Genomic DNA, 18,992 nt, shown 5'->3' on the forward strand with positions numbered 1-18,992 from the left:
AACATTGAATGTCTATTTTTGTAATGCTTATTTTTGTAAAGTGAAAATAATTGAATTGATTGTGTGTTCTTTCACACCTCTATGTGTAGATTTATGTTTAAACACCACGTGATCTTGATTGTCTCACAGGTGCATCCAATTTGTCAGTAACTTATATGTATGCTGTGTGAGGACTGCTGTGCTAAATCCCTGACTAAGGCAGCTTGCTGCCGAAACGTTGGAGATAAAAATCTGAATTGGAGTTTTTTAATAATTTTTTTTTTTAAGTTTTATTAACTGCACTGTAACACGAGAAAAACTACTACTGCAACGTGAGGCGCGGCCATCTTATTCAATGTACACGTCACCATGTTAACGCAACACTGCTTCCGCTCTGAGAAGAAGTTGTCAAAGGGCAGCCATCTTGTTTCCCGTTGCTGTTTAAATAAAATAAATAATAGGGTGAGCTGGACTTCACTGCGAAACCGTAATTCAGAACCGGTGAGTGTAAATATGTTATATTGTTGATTACTGTTTATCTGTTAAAACAGTGTGTTGTCGTAATTATGAGATCATAGCCCCGTTTCAATAAGTGAAAAAATTTCGTCCAATTGTCGATTGTTTTGGAAGATGAACATAGGCGCCATTTCCCTCCCCGCTCTCTGAAGCGCTTATTGGTGGCCAGCAACACGGAATAGAGGCAGTCGTGAAACTGGAACGCTAAACCCGCCATGTTGGCTCATAATAAAGTGTTGCATGTTTAACCATTGGCCATTTGGTCGAGCCCGAATGGCGTCAGTTTCAGAACGATCTGAACTCTTGAAACCTTGATTGGTGGAATCTGGTCCGAGGTTTGATTGGTCTGAAGGACAGATCCAAACTAAGTCTTTATTGGTTAGAGCGCCTTTCCACAGTTTTTGCAAATGTTTTTAGGGAAACTTCCTTTTGATAATCACTATGCGTGTTGTTTTATCGTTTCTCTCCTACTATATGACTCGTTTGAAATAGCTGTCCATCTGCTTTCCTTGTCTCCGGCGCCTTTTTCCATTGAACTAATGACGTTACAATACACTCGCCAGCTATTCAATTGCTGCAGCGAGCTAGCTAGCTAACAAACTACAAACTCCGGAGGTCATGCATTGTCAAGTTGTCCAGTTTAGCATCTAATGCGAGACACTGCGCAACATGGCCAATATAGGCCAGTTATCCATCTAACTACAGCATCAGAGAAAGCAAGAAGAAACCTGTTATTGTGTGGCAGAGGCGAATTTTACAGCAACCGAGCCGTAAATGGGATTGCTGCTATGTTCACGAGATGATACGCCTTTTTACATAACGTCGTTATTTATTTGCCATCTCATAATTAGCTTACTTAGCTGGTTATCCCACGTTCTCAGTACCGATTAACTACATGTGCTCGCAAGCAGCGATCGCTAAATGTATGGTAACGTTAGCCTAACTAGCTAGGTGGTAACCGGCAGTTGACTTTCAGTGTGGTCCGACTTTGCATTGTGGACAAAACCTCATTGTTCTCGCCCATAGCTTGCTAAACTATCTAACAACATTATCTGTCCGCCAAAAGCCAATATTAGCTGGCCAGTGATTTTTTTAAACTGGAAAATTGCAAGCCAATGAAATGATGAGAAGAGGAAAGAAAGCTTAGCTTTTCACCTAGGTAATTATTAGCTGGCTACTAATGTAGACCTAGAGTATCCTGGAACATGTTGGCTAACTAACGCTGAAAATCTCGACTTGTTTTTAGCACTTATAGACAAGTATTAATAAACAAAGGTGAGTTAATGTATGCAATCATGACATTGTCACGCTAGGGAAGTCGAATTAAAAATATTGTGCAATGTATGAGCTTAATAAGCAAATGCGATAAAATTGGCTGTTGGGACACCACGGGAAGTAACAATCCTGCTGTCCGGTGTAATCAGTTCAACACCTAACGGAGCAAGATTAATGGCACCCGTTTGCAATGCTGTTCAGACATGGTCATTTGTGGACAGTGGTGGCTTAAATTTTTTTTGCAATGTTCTATGCCATTTCTGTTCTTCCTTTAGTATCCCCTTAATTTAGGTATATTCTAGAGCGGCCTTACCTGAATGATTGTGAATAGGAGCAGCCCTCAGCACTTGGGACATATGTATTAGATTCCCCCTTCACCTGTGTCCTTCATTATATGTTCAGTCAAGGTGGATGGTTGATTCATATGAAAAGGGAGCGTTTCTTCCCGGTCTAATCATCCAGCTCTACAAGTGTATGTTTCAGGTGGTCTCAGAAATCCTAGTTGTTGAACATCTTTATTTAGCTCAAAGTGTTTGTACTGTAGCATTTTCATGCTACATATATCCAAAAACACATTTGCTTAAGGGAGCTATAGGATTCTCTTCAATAGGATCTTCAGCCCAGATCAGTTTGAATTGCCTCTGATCTGCATTCTATTAGGCTAACATTTGTCTTTTACTTTGAATTATTAGTAAATGCTAGCATTATACAATTTTTTTCCCTCTTAAACTCAGTTTAACAGGTTAATTTTAGTGATTGCTGAACAATTGAAGAAATGGAATAGAATATTCTGGCCATATCGGTTAGAGCTCCCTCTGGCCTGTATTCAGTCAACATATGAGATGACAATGCAGCATAGTGGTTGGAGAACTGGGCTTGTACCTCTGAGGTTGGAGGTTCAATTAACAGTTTTGGCACTGCCATTGTACCCTTAAGGCTTAAGCAGGGTACTTAACCAGGATTGCTTCAGTAAATATTCAGCTGTGTAATTGCATTGTATGTAAAATAATGTATGTTGTGTAAGTCTCTCTGAAAAAGAGCAGCTGTTGTAAATGCATAAATACAAGTAACATATAAAATCGAGGTGCTTTGCTGTTGCTTTACACCCATAATTGGTGCCTATAACAGCCTAAGATTCTGTTCACTGAGCATAGGCACAAGGTCATTGAGAATTTCGATGTAGGTGTTGATGGAACAATGCATAATCTACAATAAAAGGGCTCTAAGAGCATTAATATAAAGCAGTGCCATTTTGCAGGAGATCCAGCCAGGAAGCGACCATAGTGCTCAATTCAAATAATTACCAGTATGTCAAGTGGATCTCGTCCAATGTTTCCAGAGCCTTCTTGTTTTTCCCACTAATATTAATCGAAGGCCATGCACACTAAGTAAAAATGAAAATATGATGGAAATACAGCCTTTGAGGTAAATCAGTTCAGTCAGTGAACAAAAACAGAAATATTAAAACCAAGAGGCCTGGGTAGCTACACCAAATGTAGCCTAGTTTGTGTAGACTGATAACATACAGCAAAAAAATACATGTCCCGCTAGCAGATATAATTAATACCAAATAGTAATCCAAAAGGCCTCATTCAGTCTTCAAAGATGAGGACAAAGAAATATGTGTGAGATTATGTTATGGTGAAAAAGTGAAAATGTTAACTGAATGAGTTGATGTTTGCAAGACTCTGTGTAAATTGGTTATGAATTAAAGTGGTCCTTTGTTTCTTTAATCTGTTTTATATGCGTGAGAAGTCCTGGGAAATTTGGCATATAATTTTCAGGGTTTAGTAAGGTTTGCTTGGTGCTAGGACTTCCGTCTGGCCCTGCAGAGGTTTGGCACACTTAATTATTAACCTCTGTGTCTAGCAGTAACACTCGAACAAATTTTAATAGGCTGTCTTACAGTCCCTACAGTCTGCAGAGTTCTGTGGTTTTCAAAGCTAGCATTTAGTTATGTGTAGATTTGTTTATTTCGCTCCTAGGTTAATGCAGCCAGGCCTGGAGATACCAGATGTTAGCCTACTGTATGTTCTTTGGAGAAATAAAACCTGCATTCATTATACGTGAATGAATATGATTGTTAAGGCTGTAAATGGTTCTATTAAAACAAATGGGCATTTTGAATGGCAGTACAATTTGAATTGAACACACACAAACAAACAAACAGAAAATGGTAGTTTAACAATATTATATATGTGTATATATATATATATATATATATATATATATGTGTGTGTATATAGCTAAATTGAATTGTGTAAATTGTCTTACTATAGCTACAACATGGAAGTTCCCGTATCTACAGAGCTACCTTCAACTGCTCTTCGTTTTTATATCGGTGTTCTCAGGTGCCAACAGATTCACCTGAACAAATTCCTTGCGTCTTGCGTGGAGGTTAGGGGTGGATTACCCTGTGCTTTAAGGACACAGCTGAACATCTCTAGTGATGCAGGGACCAGAACTCGTTCTTTAGCTTTGGGACAGAAAATGTATTTTGTCAACAAGATTCATTTGTGAAAAAGCACCTAGGTAATGAATTTCCACTGTGGTGGATTGCTTGTGTCATTATTTGTCTTGTGAACTGCATTGCAATGCTATCTATTTCCATTCCTGGAATAGACTGTGTTGCTGATATTGCAGCTATGCCATGTGGGATTTCCTAGTCCACTACAGCACAACACGTACCTTTGTCCCACATTGTTCTATATTGTTTGTATGCACTTGCACTGCTTTTTTTTCTCCTTAAAATGGGGATGATTTAGCTATTTATTCTTGGAGAGGATGACATTGAAGCTTGCACGCGTGCCCGTGCGCACGCATACGTGATTCTGTGTACGTGTGCCTCTCTCTAAGAGGTACAGTGTGTCTGTGAGCCCGTGTGTACGTTGGCTGCCTGGCGAAAGTCACGTAAAGGTGTGCGTTTCCACGGTGACCTTGTCTGTTGCCGTCGGAGGTGTTCTGGGCGGCATGGGGTAGAGAGAGCGAAATGGAGAAGGAAAGCAGTGGCCATGACGCCCAGGTTGCTGGCACACGGTCTCCGTTCATCGCGTTTCTCTAGTGATTAACGCCACCCTACCTGAGCCAGCGCACTTTTTCCAAAATAAAGAATGTTTTGTTTCTTCGTCCTGCGCGTGTTCCACATCCCCCATTCCCTTTTCTGTCTCTGGCGGGATCCCAGTGCAGTCCCACTGACAGGGAACGCTCCGTCCCTCATCCACCTGGATTCCTCACTAATTTGCTGCTAGCTGTTTTTGGTTTCTGCCTGCTTGCCAGAAAGTTTGTGTATAAATGCATCTAGCTAGCTTGCTAATGCATGTTCAAAATGTAATGAACTTACTGGTTCGTTTTCAGTTTCCTGGTTGAGAATGTTGAATATATGTTTAGTTGGCTTGCTGATTTTATGAAATGACAGAACCACCCTGGGCAGAGTGAGTGAGAGTGCCTCAAAGCAACATTTTTATGAAAATCCACCTTGTGATGCGGGCAACCATGAGGGGGAGATTGGATTCCTCCCTCCCTCTCCCCCTTTCCTGATCAGTGCAGTAATGGAGGAGGTTGCTGTTTTTTCCAGTCGAAGCAGTGGGGATCTACAGCGATATGGGGACTTAGCCTCAGGTCATTTCATCTGAAAGCTACTTATCTGCCCATCTCTTTGTTTCCCACTTTCTCATTCTTTAACTCTCTTTCTTTTTCGGTTCATTAGGTTACATTGTCACGAGTTACAGCTGTATGTGCTTTGCAAAGCTAGCAAAGTCTCAATAAAGACAGCAAAGCCAAGGTGGTGCATTCATGCTAACATTAATGATGGCAACGAAAGAAACATTATGATTTCATACTGTTAATCCAAAAGCATAGATCTTCTATACTGCACTGTAATTGGTTGTGCAGTCTGTGCCCTATCGTTTTCCCTCTCCTGGATTTTCTAAACCTCGTCTTCACGATGATTATTTGACTGAGAAGTTTGTAATGAAGTGTAATGAGTGGGGTCAGCTTTACCTCAGCTCGTCAGTAGCAAGAGAAATTTTTATCTGGTGCTCTGGGTACTTTTATAACTTCAGTAGGTGAACCTGGGACTTCTAAGTAATGGCTATTCGTTTAGAACAGTGGTAACCAACCATGTTCCTTGGAGTCTACCATGCTGTAGGTTTTCATTTCAAAACTAATTTGGTGCAATTGACTCTACTAATTAGCAGCTCAACAAGATCTCTGGCTGTTGAATGAGGAGTGCTTTGTTGGGATTGGAGTGAACCAACAGTATGGTAGATCGCCAGGAACTGGGTTTGTTACCACTGATTTAGAGAATAGCCAGGAGAAAGTAAGGTTGCTCTTTTGAAGGGTGTGTCCTTTGAATATTTTCATGTTTTCTCATGAAACCACAGTAAGGAAAGCATCATTACCACCCTGCACACTCCATCACCTCCCCATTCACCCCCCTGGCTTTCGGTTGCTGTTATTAGGTGGTGTTGTTTAGAAACGTGTTTATGAGCAGTTGACTACTGCCGTGAGGCCCTGTTGCTCCAGAAAAGACCGTCATTAGCCGTGTGTTCCACTGACCTGCCTCAGCTGTAGGGCGGCCCTTCCGTTTCCCAAATCCGTCCAGGCCGCTGGTATTTTGTCTGACCCCAGATGCCATGGATAGGTTTTCCCTGAGCCCAGGCAATTAAAGCGCAAGTACACATTGGAATATACACATTGTATACATACATACATACATGCATACATACATACATACATATACATATACATATACATACGCATGGTGTTTGGAAGACGCCCCTGAGTTCAGCAGAATTCAAGAAAATGAATTTGTTACTGAGCAGACAAGGTTATCTTGGCACTCTTGGGTGGCTTTACCCTGCAAATATGGAAATGTTGGTTGGGGAGGATGAGGAGGAGGAGGGCGGGGGGGCTGAGTGATACATCCTGTTGACTTGTGCATGAGGCTTCCATTTGCCACCATGACACTTTCTGAACTATGATCCCATCCCAATCTGTAACCCCTTCTGCTTTCTTACATCTAAACAAAATAAACATGTAGGCTACAAAGAGAGCTTAAAAACATTCGTATAAAATAAAATGTGTTTGGCAGGATGATTTTGTTTATAATTATTCCTGTGCTTGAATCTTTGCTTTAAAATAGCATCTTATTGTGATTACTAATGCCCCTGCCTAATACTGTCTTTAGACTAGTGGTAGCTATTCTGGACAAGACTTTCCAAACCAGATCCTATGTGAATAACCGTATAGTTGTGCTTGCTTAGCGTAGTTTCCAATGAGATGCGTACAAGATGACCCCAGTTTCAGAACCGAACGGAAGCGGAAGGCAACCGTTTTTGCCGGGGGCAACAGGACACCAGCAGGAAAATTGGAAATCAGTTGTTGATTTTGCAGGTGCACTGTTACTGTGTTGCTGAGCTGCAGGTTGTTGAATAACTTGAACTGAAAAATAGTCCATGTCATGAATAAGCCCACATTTTATTTGAAATACATTTCTGAGCTTTACCACAAATTCAGGAAATAAAACTGCAGGAATGCACAAAATAAAGAAAAAAAATAATATGCACGTGGTGATAGGTTACTCTGCAAGGGTGAAAGTTACTGGCAAATGCTTTTAAATTGTGAGTACATGCGTGTGTTTGTGTGCCTTTGGTGTGTGTGAGGTCGAGCTCTCACTCTTTTTGCCTTTCCACTTTAAATCATGCGGCTGGAACATGCGGCAGCAGGATGGCAGTTCTGTCAGCCAATCACTGGGAACAGGGCTGTCTGCGTCATGAATCTGCCAGCCAGTCAGGAGCAGCTAGGGGCGGGCCTGGGAAAGACATTTACTTTGACATTGTAAATAAGCAGGGAACAGTTGCCTTTTTTTCCTTTCCATCTCGCCATGGAAAAAAGGGAGCGAACATTGAAAGAGAGAGGGAAGAGTCCGGCAGACTGAGGAAGTTTCCACCCTCCCAGCATGCTTTTCTACTACTTTCTTTTCTTTTGTCCCTTCTGCTTTCTCTCTTTTCCTCTTCTCTTTCCCTGACCCCTATCCTGCAGCTCAAGGTAACTTAAAACAGGAAGTTGGCTTTCGGTGAAAGGGGGTTGGGTGGAGACAATGGGGACGAGGGGGAAGTGGCATGGGCTGACGGACAGGAGGCGCAGCCATTAGGAGAGGACAGCTCCGCACTCCCATAGGCCGGGCAGCGGAGGAGGGGGGAGGGGGAGGGGTGGAGGCTATACGAGGGAGGCGGGGAGCTGGTATCGTGTAGCAGGCTAGATTGATTACTTTTGAATGTTAAAGGGAAAGACGGCAGGAGATTTTTGTCTGGGACTTGGAGTGCCGCTGAGCTGCCGGAGCTTTACCCGCTCCCTTTTTTTTCCCTTGTCCCCGTGCGCTGAGGCAGGGGTCAGCTGAAAGACAAACGCGGGTGGGGGGGGGTCGGGAGGGGGTGGCGCTCGTCTGTGGGAAGGGGGGCGTGCTGCTCCGGCGGATCTGAGAGACTCAGGCAGAGGAGAAACGGGAGAGGGGTGTGTGTTTAGGGAAGGGGTGTGTGTTTGGAGGGGGGGGCGGTGGGAGAGCCGGAGGAGACGGGGTAGTGGAGGGGGGAGGAGTAGGAGGAAGAGGGGGGTGAACATTCGCTTCGGCTGCAAGCTTTTCAAGCCAGCGGACCTGCTGCTCCACACCGCCTTTTGTCTACTCCTGGGACCGAGGCCTGGAGAAGAGAGGAGGAAGGGACTCTCTTTCTCTCCCTCTCTCTCTCCCTCTTTTTCTCCCGCTTCTCAAGGAGATCTGTACAGCCTCTGTTCCCCCAGCCTACAGCACAGCATGAAGGGCACAGGGTAAGTGTGACTCCTCACAAAGCAGAGCGTGAGAGAGAGAGAACGAGAGGAGAAGAGAGAGTGAGAGAGAGAGAGAGAGGGAGGGTGGGAGCGAGAGACAGAGAGAGACAGAGAGACACCAGAGATCCTGTCCGTTTGTGCCTGTTCCAAGTTGACTTAGTCCTTTCTCAATCTCTGTACTTTCTCCGATGTTGGGAAGGGCAAAGCCTTCTTGGTCTTCCTGAAGCCAGCTCCTTGTTTTCTGCTCTCTTCCTGAGCAGAAAACCCCAGCGCTGCTCGAGGCTGGTGGCAGTGTCCTTCACTCGCTGCCCCGACGCAGTGTCACGCGTAGAAAACGCTTGCAGGAGGAAAAAGTGTGTTTGTGCGCGTTTGCGTGCGCGCGCAGGGTTGATGGGGGGGTCAGATTTCAAGCGAAAAAAGGTTTTAATTTCCCCCCGAGTGTATTGAATGTGATTGGTGTGTATAATTAATGCCCTCGGCCTTGGGTGTGTTGACTGACAGTAGAAGTTGTAGAAGAGCTCTGTGAACTCCGTACTACCTGAGGGTAGTTTTACTGCTCATCTGGAGGCACCGTAGTGCCGCTCCTGACTCCATTTCTGTGTGCCATTGTTTTTCACTCTAGGGTATGACTCCATTAGTGTACATGCGACTACTGGTTTTGACTGTTACTGTTTGACTCCATTACTCTGTATGACTTCTGGTTGACTTACTGTACACGATTGCTGATTCTGATTCCTTTCGCTGTGTATAAATGCTGGTTGACTCCTACTGTACATGACTCCTGGCTTTTGACTTCATTTCTGCATATGCTTGTATTATTTGGTCCATCGTAGACCAAGGTCCTTTATATTTTCTGATATTCTGGGTCGTAGAGGACAAATTTAGCCTTTGTCCGCCTCAAGTAAGGCCTGTCCCATGGCACACAGCGGCAACTTTGTTTGGTTTGTGAGCGTGCGGAGACAGATTTGAGACCCATTCGGTCGAGTGCTGCGTGTTTGTTTGTTTGTTTGTTTGTTTGTTTGTTTAGGTGTATTTTGTTGTGTCTGTTGAGGCCGTGGCCTCCGGTCGTGACGTGGGGGAAGGGGGGGAGGGTGCTGTAAGGTGACTGTGACAGGACACCCGGTTCCCAGTCTCCCAGTTTGCTCTTAATTGAAAGTTTCCATCGGTGCCTCTGACAATATGAAGTCCCGCCGGGCAGAGAGGCCCTAAAAATAGCTCTGCCTTTGAGTCCGCGCTGCCAAATCCCAGGGCACAACTCCGTCTGCATAAGATTTGAATATCATTTCAGCCTCAGTACTGTACTGCGTGCTCAGTGAAAAAAAAGTCATTGAACACTCAAACGCACACAAGCACACACACACAACACACATAAACACACACACACGGGCACGTACAAACACAAGGCTTGCGTGCACACACACAGGCGATAGAGAAAAGGGCTCTGGAGTGCCCCCTCCTCGTTTGTGCCCAAAAGCTTCGCCTGTATCCCAGAGACGCGTTTGCCCTCACTTCACTTCGCAGGTGCTGCCTTTCGGCTCACGTTTTGTTTCGCGTCACGGACCCCTCGTTCCGTTGGGGACGGCGGTAAGCGCCGCGGCCTGGTGTAACGTGAAGGTCACGGCGACGCAAGCATGGCGCTTGCTGCCGATGGGTCGCGCCGTGAGAGAGGGAGAGAGGAGGATGGCAGGACAGGTCCTTCCTTTCTGTTTGCATGCTTTGGAAAGAGAGATGGTGTGAGGATAATGGTGGTGCTGCCCTGTTCTCTCCAGACTTTGTGGGTGCGTGCATGTTTGTGTGTGTGTGTGTGTGTGTGTGTGTGTGTGTGTGTGTGAGAGAGACAGAGAGAGAGATTATTGTGTTGGGGTCCCACAGTGCTGCAGTATAAGTTGGGAAAACTTCCTCTTTCTCTCTTTGCCAGTATAATTGAAATGCACGTATTGGCATGAGTAGTCTGAAGTTATTACCAAAGCAAACGTGTATTTACATGCAGCATGTCATTTAAATCCCCAAAAGTTGGCCTATTTCAGGGCAAAGTGTAATGTTCTTGGGAATAAATAGTATAGAATTCACTCTCACTCTCACGCTCACTGACCCCACCCCCCCATTCCCCTTCTCTGTTGAATGACCTTGAGAGATCAGTCCTGCTTCCTGGAGTTAGGTTAGTTGGAACCAGAACCAAGGGCAAAGTTTGCCACGACGAAAGGGACCAACAAGTCCCCAGCCAGAAGTAGGGAGGTCTAGAACCTAATCTCTTTGCTTTTAAAATGAGCACAGGTTCGACTTTGGGCCCCATTAGACCAGGAAGTTATTTATCGGTTAATTTGTAATATGTTAGAGAGTGCCGGGCCTTGTTTTTGTTTTGCTTGAGTAGATCATTAACTAGCACACAGAAACGCATTCCGTTTGCTCTTAGCTTAATTCCACTGTGTGTGTGTCAACTTTAAAAACTTGGTTGAAGCTTTGTCTGGGTGTATGCACAGGTGTATGTTTTTACAGCATTACCCTGGGCTGCAGTGCCCTGACAATAATAATGTACGTGTTGGCTCTTTTGATGAAGGTGCCCTTCCCTCAGTATTGTAACCGCTATGACAACAACAGCATTCCTCAAAGTGTTTCATCCTTGAATGCCCTTTTGCCATTGGCCAGCTACCCTGGATTGTTAGCTTTTAACTTATTCTTTCCGTAGCTTTGGAGGTTTACATTTGTGGCACTTGTTCGCAGGGGGAAAGGGAGCTCCTTTTTATCCCAATTTTAAAAATTGGCTCTAGAGATGTCTAGGTTTTTGGGAGTCCGAAACCCAGCTGAGGAGCACATGCGTACTCGTGCTCGTCTTGGTCGTACGCAGGGAAATCCTGAGAATCATTTTGTCGAGTTTTCGGAAGACTTTCTTCCACGAAACGCATGTGCTGTATACCTCAGCTTCAAGAGCGTATCCTTTGTGCACGCTCCACTTTCACACCACCCAAGCACAATGAGCTGTGCTGCTGCTGTGTAGAGCAGCACCACTTTGCTAAAAGAGCATCACAACGTAGAACTGAGTGTTTGATCTGAGCCCATTGCTACAACAAATGCTTTGTCTGTACACACACATGCAATCACAACACACGCATTTTCACACACATTCACACACACACACACACACACACACACACACTTTCCCTCTTTCCCAGCTCTTGTCAGTCTTTCTCAGAGGCTGATCCTCTCTTGAGGGTTTTTATCAGATGGAGATCTCCATTACTCTCTCTCACTATCTGCAGAGCATCCAGGACAAATGGAAATGGGATTTTGGGAGGGAGGGCAGGAGGGAGGGAAGAAAAGAAAAGGAGCGGACAGGAGAGTAACCGATCCAAATAGCTGCTGGCGCACCTTGTTTAGCCGCGGCTGTTTTGTCCCTGCATCCCGAGGCTAGAGTGATATCTTGTCCGTTTGGGATGAGCACAGGCGAGGGCAGAAGAGGTCCCTGGCAGGGAAGCGTGACTTGAGGGAGGTCCTAAAGCCAGCAGTTGAAAGTGAGAGTGAGGGGAGCTAGTCAGACTAGGGCCTCAGAGTCTCGCATTGAACGGAGCTTCGGGCTCAGGTTGTCGCTGCTGCCAGCGCTTTCAGGTCTTCAGTTACACCCTCCCCCTCCCCCCGCCCCCACCTCCCCCATCATTGCCAGCACTGTTAGAGGGGGATGGCCTAATGGAGCACTCTGGGAGCAGTGATGGTGTCAGCAAGCCGCCCCCCCCCCTGCTGTCCCGCAGTAGGGTTTCCTGAAGGTTCGGTGAGATTTAGGCCGTCTTCTCGACTCTGCAGAACGCTCCGGAGATTCCCGTGCCTGATTCGTGAGGGGTGAGACCTCTCGCACACCGAGAACCGAGCCAATGAACTACTCCCGGTGTCGCCTCCCATCGCAATCGAACGGATTGAACCCAAAGTGCTCTGCTCTCCACACAAGTCTTCCCAGGTCAATAGGAAGCAGGCTAGCAGTGGTTCCACCACAGCGCTTAGTCAGCAGCTTGTCTTTTCTGAAGTGGCTTTTGAAAGCCTCGCTTTGGCCATGTCACCAGCCCCCCGCCCGACAGGAGACAGGCGATCTCAGGTGTCGGGTTTCAGAGCTACGGGCAGAGGTGCTGGACTTGCACTTCCTGACGAGGACAAACGGTCACCGCCTACCGGGCGTCCGCATCGTCCCGGAGCATCAAAACCCGCAACGCGATACCCTGAACACCTGAGCGTCTGAACGCCGACCGCAGCAATGACACCGGGCCGCTCGCGCTGAACTCGAGGGAGCGCGACCGGAACGCGACCGGAACGCCGTGGCTGGACGGGTAGAGAAACGCGATTCCATGTTCCAGGAGAACCGGCGGCATCTGCGCATTTCACTTCTTCCGGCCAATCACGACGGAGTCTTCCTGCCATGCGGTTTTTGAGCCTCTGCGGTGGGAACGTTTGAAGGTCACGGAGGTCGCGCAGAGGCGGGCTCGGATACCGGGCCCGTGTTTACAAAACGACACCACCTCTACCTTTCTGCATGAATAAACGTAATCAGACACAGCTGCTGTGTGCAGGGCTTTCAGCTTCCTTCATTCATTCACTTTATTTATTTGCTTGCTTGTTTAATTTGCTTCTCCATCTCTTGTGGCCGTGATGGTAATCGCGATGTTGCCGTGGTAATTAGCCGGATAGTTTTCTTTAATGGCGTTCAGTGAATCAGCTAATTACCAGGCCTCATCTCTCCAGAAGGAGCACACAAACACACACAGGCGTGCTTAGACACATGGTCACATGCATGCTGAGGCATGCTCACACACATGCGCTCACACACACACGCGCACGCTCACACACACACGCTCACACTCACAGGCACGCTCACACACACACACACACACACACAAGCTCACGGACGCTCGCTCACATACATGTACGATCCCACACACAGACCTGCGCAGTCGGGTACGCCCGGGCTACCCTCTGTGGCGGTCGGCGCTCATGGAACTGCAGTCTGCAGTCCACTCCTAAACCCAATTGGATGGAGATTCACAGCAGTGGTGCTCGGGTTTCTCAGCCACGCCAGTATCGATTCAGCAGTTTTGATTGATTTCTTTTTATACGCTGTTACAGGAAGAAATTATTCCTGCGTTCAGTTTATTTATTTAGCTATGTACTGAGAGGGTGATGGAAACCCAACAGTATTGCAGCTAGTACAGGAAAAATGTGGAGAAAATGTTTATTTTTCTGCCTGTACTCTGCATTTGTCCATCCTCTCAACCTCCTCTTTCTAATCCCCTCTCTCTCTCTGTGCTGTTGGCCCTTGCTTTCCCTCTCATATTTGACCCACATTGCTGATCTGCGCACACATACACACTCATGCTCATGCGCGCGCACACACGGACACGCATGCACACACACACACTCGCTCTCTCTCTCACCCATCTCTGCTGTAGCCATTAAACAGGTCACAAATACACAGAAACAAACCTACACCTCAGCCCCTGGCCCCTCCCCTCTCTCCTCCTCTCCCATTCTCTTTTCTGTCTCCCTTTCCGTTATCACTGCACATGTCCCCCTCTCCACTTTCTCCCTCCGTTTGACTTTTCCCACTCATGACATTCCAATAAAGCATTATATCTGAATACTGACCAGGCCAAACAGAAGCGGATAAACACCGCCGGTGTCATTTAGAAAATGCAGTGAAAACGATTGTTACACCCGGGCATGTTTACACAAAACAAGTGCGTCATTATGCGAAATGCAGTAAAATAAACAGTGGCTTAAGTAGTGGGTGTGCTGTACTTGCAGTGCTTTGCTGGTTTCGTGTAATAGCAGGCAGTGAGATACTGCGCTGTTATTTTGTGTAGCCCGCTCTCTTCCCATGATGGGGCCTGGGAGCTTTTCCAAGCCTCGAACAGTTTCCATGTCTTCTCTTCTTCGTCCCGCTGTCTCTCTCTCTCCCTCCCTTCCTTTCCCGCTCCCTCTCTCCCTCTCCCGGACTCCTTCCTACTCTTTTTCCTCTTTCCTCTCTCCCCGGCTGTGTTTCTGTCCTTTCTTATCTTTCTTTCACTTCCCCCACCTCCCATCTGTGTGTTTCTCCCCCTTTCCCCCCTCTTTCTTCAGAGGGAGAGAGAGAGAGATAAAGAGTGAGAGTTATGCTGCTGCTCCAGCCGGACATGTTCAGACAGGCAGGCCAGTACTCTCAGCAGAATTCCTGTCATGCCATAGTAGCCCTGCTGCCTCTACTTCTAGGATTTCTGCGTATGTTTGTGCACATGTGTGAGTGTGTATGTGTGTGTGCATTTCTACATTACAGTGACTGGCCCTGTTTGAATTGGAGAGTGACTGTTGCTACACCTGTCAGGCCGTTCTTCCTGTTTATGAGACGGCGGCCCGTGTTCACAATCTCTAGGCCTACATCGCGTCCCTCTTACCTCATACTGCCTCGGTGTGTCCCTGCAGTGAAGCCAGAGGGGAAAACAAAAAGGTCCCCTTTGTTCTGAAAGGCGTTTTGTATCGGAGGTGAACGTCTTTGAGCTGGACGCATGCTGTCCTGGTACTGCCCCATGGCTCTCTTACATGGCTCTTACAGTCACGCCCCAGGGCCTAGCGCTTTTGCCTTCAGGGTTTCAGGCCGAACGCTAGCGTGGCCCGTGGTCGATATCCCCGATGAGAAGTGCTCCTTTGTGGCGCTCCACTCTGCTTCTCGCTGTTTGCTGTGGTCAGCAGCGGCGGTGTGCTCCCCTGCGTGTTTACCGCCCAGCTTTCGGCACTGGCAGAAGGACCGGAGCGGGCTAGCCTGTGCGTGGGTCCGCACCAGTGACACCAGCGGGGTTCAGAGGGGAGCGCGGAACCTTCCGGAACATGAACCCGGACCGGATCCTGAACCAGCCAGCTCGGGTCTGGTTGGCAGCACACTGGGGAAAGGGGTAGCGAATGGCAGCCGTTAGCCGCTGTGTGTTTGTCTGTGTGTGTCTGTGTCGGTATGTTCACTCCCTCCTCTCTCTCTCTGTCTCCCCCTGCAGGAGGCAGCATGTCGGCAGACAGCTCGTTTGGAGGGAGCAGCGATGCCCAGCAGAGCCTGCAGTCCTTCTGGCCACGCGTGATGGAGGAGATCCGCAACCTCACCATGGTGCGTGCGCGAGCGTGCTAGCTAGCTAGCTAGCTAGCCCTGCATCCGTCCAACTCCTTTCTCTTTCCTCTCTTCTCTGCTCCAGCCCTCTTACACTTTCTGTTCTCCTTCACCAGTTTTTCTCTTAGTCCTCAATCCCTATCTCTATCACACTCTTAACTGTCTCTCCTGGTCACCTCACCACACTCTCTCACACACACACACAACATGCAAATACACACGTGCATACACACTGACACACACACACACACACACGCAGGCATACACACTGCAGGCTGCGGGATCAATGGAGGTCCTGGTTTGAAAAGATGGACTCAGCACGCCGGCTCCTCTGGAGTCATTAGAACAGGCTGTACTGCGCCTCCTGAGAGAGCTCGCATGCCGCTAGCTCAGATAAACAACACTGCCTTTAATACGGACGCCGCCGCAGTCCCACAGTGCTTTGCAGTACTTCAGTCTGAGAGACGCTGCTGAAGAGCCGGAATGGGGCCTGTGAGATTAGCCTTGCACCGGGGCCGCATTGGAGGAGGGGTCATGCTTTGGCGAAGTCAGTCAGGTCGAGCGAGGGAAGGGTGTGAAGAGCCCTGAGTTCAGCTTAGTTTCCAGAGTGCGTGAGCGAGTGTATGTGATGCAGTGAGAGCGTGTGCGTGTGCGTGGGAGTGTGCGTATGAGCGTGTGTGTGTGTGAGGGGATGTTTGGTGGCGCACACATTAAGCCCACTCCGCTCTGTTTCAGAAGGATTTTCGTGTGCAGGAGCTGCCGCTCGCCCGCATCAAGAAGATCATGAAGCTGGACGAGGATGTGAAGGTGGGAGCAGAGACGAACAGAGGAAGGGGAGGGGTTGGGAGGGGATGGGAGGGGTGGGGTTGGGAGGGGATGGGAGGGGAGGGGGATGTTCACCGCGTGCACACGGCCCTTCAGAGGGTCACAGCTCTCACTGTGTCAGCGCAAACGTGACCGTGTGCGAGAGAAAGACTGGCTGGGGATCCTGAAATAACCAGCAGCTTACGCCAGAGGAGGGTTAAACTCATACACATAGCCAAGGCAATTAAGAGCTCAGGAGACCTGACATAGACGGCCTGCCGAGGCGTCTCCTGGACCGTGTGGGCGTGTGCGTGTGTTCTTGTGTGTGCGTGTGTGTGTGTGTGTGTGCGTGCGTGTGTGTGTGTGTGGGCCTTCACCTCTGCTTCTCTCCCTGCAGATGATCAGCGCTGAGGCGCCGGTCCTGTTCGCCAAGGCGGCCCAGATCTTCATCACAGAGCTCACCCTGCGGGCCTGGATCCACACCGAGGACAACAAGCGGCGCACGCTGCAGGTAACCTGCCCTCTGCACTACAACTCCCATCAGCCCCCGCTCCGCTGTCAGCGCGCCCAGGGCCGAGCCGGGTGCGTTTCGGCAGCTCGTGGGCCCAGTCTGAGAGCGCAGCGCCGCTGACCCACTTTCCTTAATGCCATTTTGTCTGCGGTTGTCCTGGAGCCGCTAACATGGATCCCACAGCTCCTTTTATTTATTTATTTCCTCCTGCCTCAGGTAATCCGTGTGAACGCAGAGTGGTCACACCTCATTAAAAGAACACCCAAGTACAAATTTATATGCATGCATGTAATTCAAATTTAAATTACTTTATATTTATTTATTTATTTTTATTTTTTTTTTTTTAGGCTGGGGAAAGTCTTTACTTGTATGTGTGGGCCAACATTAAATTTCTAAGTCTTATTTTACATTTTGGTTTTTTTTTTGATGTTGCAGTAAAAAAAAAAAAGCTGCATATGTAATGCTCCTCCCCTGAGACTCTGGCAGAACAAAAGGCACAGGGCCACTGAAAGCAAAAATCTAATATTCTCTAGGGGTTTTGACTAAGTTCAAATTGCAGGTTGCAACTGGTGCCTGCAGCTTCTTTTTTCAAATCCATAGGATTGAAATAAAAGTAGGCATCTAATAAAAATATTGTAAATAGTTTTTCTGTGTTTTTATTTTTTCCAAAGCCGGTAATTTTAACGTCATCCTTGAAGCCGGTGTTGGTCTGAGTTGTGAGAGCTCTGGTGTGAAAGGTGTCCATCTCTGGGGCAGGGCTTGGAGCTCTCATTAAGTTCGAATGACTGGGGCAGTCGCCTTGCCCCAGAAGGTCTCTGTAAATGAAGATTCCCGGTTGTGAATAAAAATAGACGCTGATTAGCGGGTTTTTGTTTGTCCGTGTGCGCAGAGCGAAAGGGTCCTCGCTCACGCTTCGGCTCGAGCCCCATTGTGCACGCACCACGGCGACCGGAGTTGTCACGACAACACTCATCAATAGAACAGCTGTGGACATGACCCTAGGTTGCCATATATTAATCACGAGGCTAAAAATAGCCATCTGCGGGGGTGACAATGGGGGTTGGGGGTGGTGAGGGGTGGGATTTGGAGCCACATCCTGGAGAACGTACCGCACAGACCGGGGCGGGTTTTTTGCAGCTGAGCAACGCTGCCCGTTTAGGGCAGGAAGCGGGGGGAGAGCAGAGCAGAGCAGCGTTGCATGCCCTTGGTTTTTATATTAATCGAGGTCCTTCTGTTTCAGAATGGCTGAGGTTTCGTCATTATTCATGCATGCGTATCTGTGACACACGGTCACCATGACGAAGGCCAGCTCAGGAGTCGCGCGTACACCCGAGCGATTACAGCCCCGCGTCTGCAGCTCTGACGCCCGGCGTTTCTGAGACCGCCTCACCTGAACCAACAGCCTGACTCGCGCGTCCTCTCGCTTCCAGCTGCCTGCTGGCTGAGTGCTAACCGCCAGTGTACATTTTGGCAAGTCTAATCGTTATGACTGTGTTTCTGTTTTGCAGAGGAACGACATCGCCATGGCGATCACAAAGTTTGATCAGTTCGACTTCCTGATTGACATCGTCCCCCGGGACGAGCTGAAGCCCCCCAAGAGGCAGGTGGGTAAAACTGGAATGTTGAAACGCTGCTACACCCACCCCAACCACCCTACTAAATGGGAATGAGTTCCACTGCGGAGCTGCTGCTGTACCCGTGTTTGGCAGTCTGGTGGCGCTGTAAACATCCTTGACTGGAAGCTGGTCGACGAGTCGGGCTTTCAGTCGGATGTTTGCAGCGTTCGGCTTCCCGTGACATCACCGGCGACCCGTGTGAGAATCTGGAAGTCATGCACGTGTCTCAATATTTGGACTACAGGTACGTGTTGTGTGTTGATATAACCTTGTTCCCAAAGTGTGCCCTGAAGAAATCTGAGGTTATTATGGTACTGGAGATTACGCACTGACTACCCAATGCCGCAGTCTGAGTTACAGG

The 18,992-nt window shown here is 47.8% G+C and overlaps 1 protein-coding gene across 6 annotated transcripts in view; it reads left to right on the forward strand.

The window, feature by feature from the left end:
* The first annotated feature begins 336 nt into the window (after window positions 1–336).
* nfyc (nuclear transcription factor Y, gamma) overlaps window positions 337–18,992 on the forward strand; it is a 26,076-nt gene continuing 7,420 nt past the window's right edge. For 2 of the 6 annotated variants that reach the window (XM_035428436.1, XM_035428440.1), the window contains exons 1-5: window positions 337–480; window positions 15,594–15,700; window positions 16,436–16,507; window positions 16,902–17,015; window positions 18,524–18,619. In XM_035428436.1, coding sequence (XP_035284327.1) covers window positions 15,602–15,700; window positions 16,436–16,507; window positions 16,902–17,015; window positions 18,524–18,619 — 381 coding nt within the window. In that variant the 5' untranslated portion in view covers window positions 337–480; window positions 15,594–15,601. Of the gene's footprint in view, window positions 481–8,352; window positions 8,596–15,593; window positions 15,701–16,435; window positions 16,508–16,901; window positions 17,016–18,523; window positions 18,620–18,992 lie in introns of those variants that run through there. The other 4 variants (XM_035428438.1, XM_035428442.1, XM_035428439.1 and 1 more) reach the window with 3 other exon arrangements.

This window comes from Anguilla anguilla, chromosome 8 (genome assembly GCF_013347855.1).
Source record: "Anguilla anguilla isolate fAngAng1 chromosome 8, fAngAng1.pri, whole genome shotgun sequence".
Taxonomy (NCBI): domain Eukaryota; kingdom Metazoa; phylum Chordata; class Actinopteri; order Anguilliformes; family Anguillidae; genus Anguilla; species Anguilla anguilla.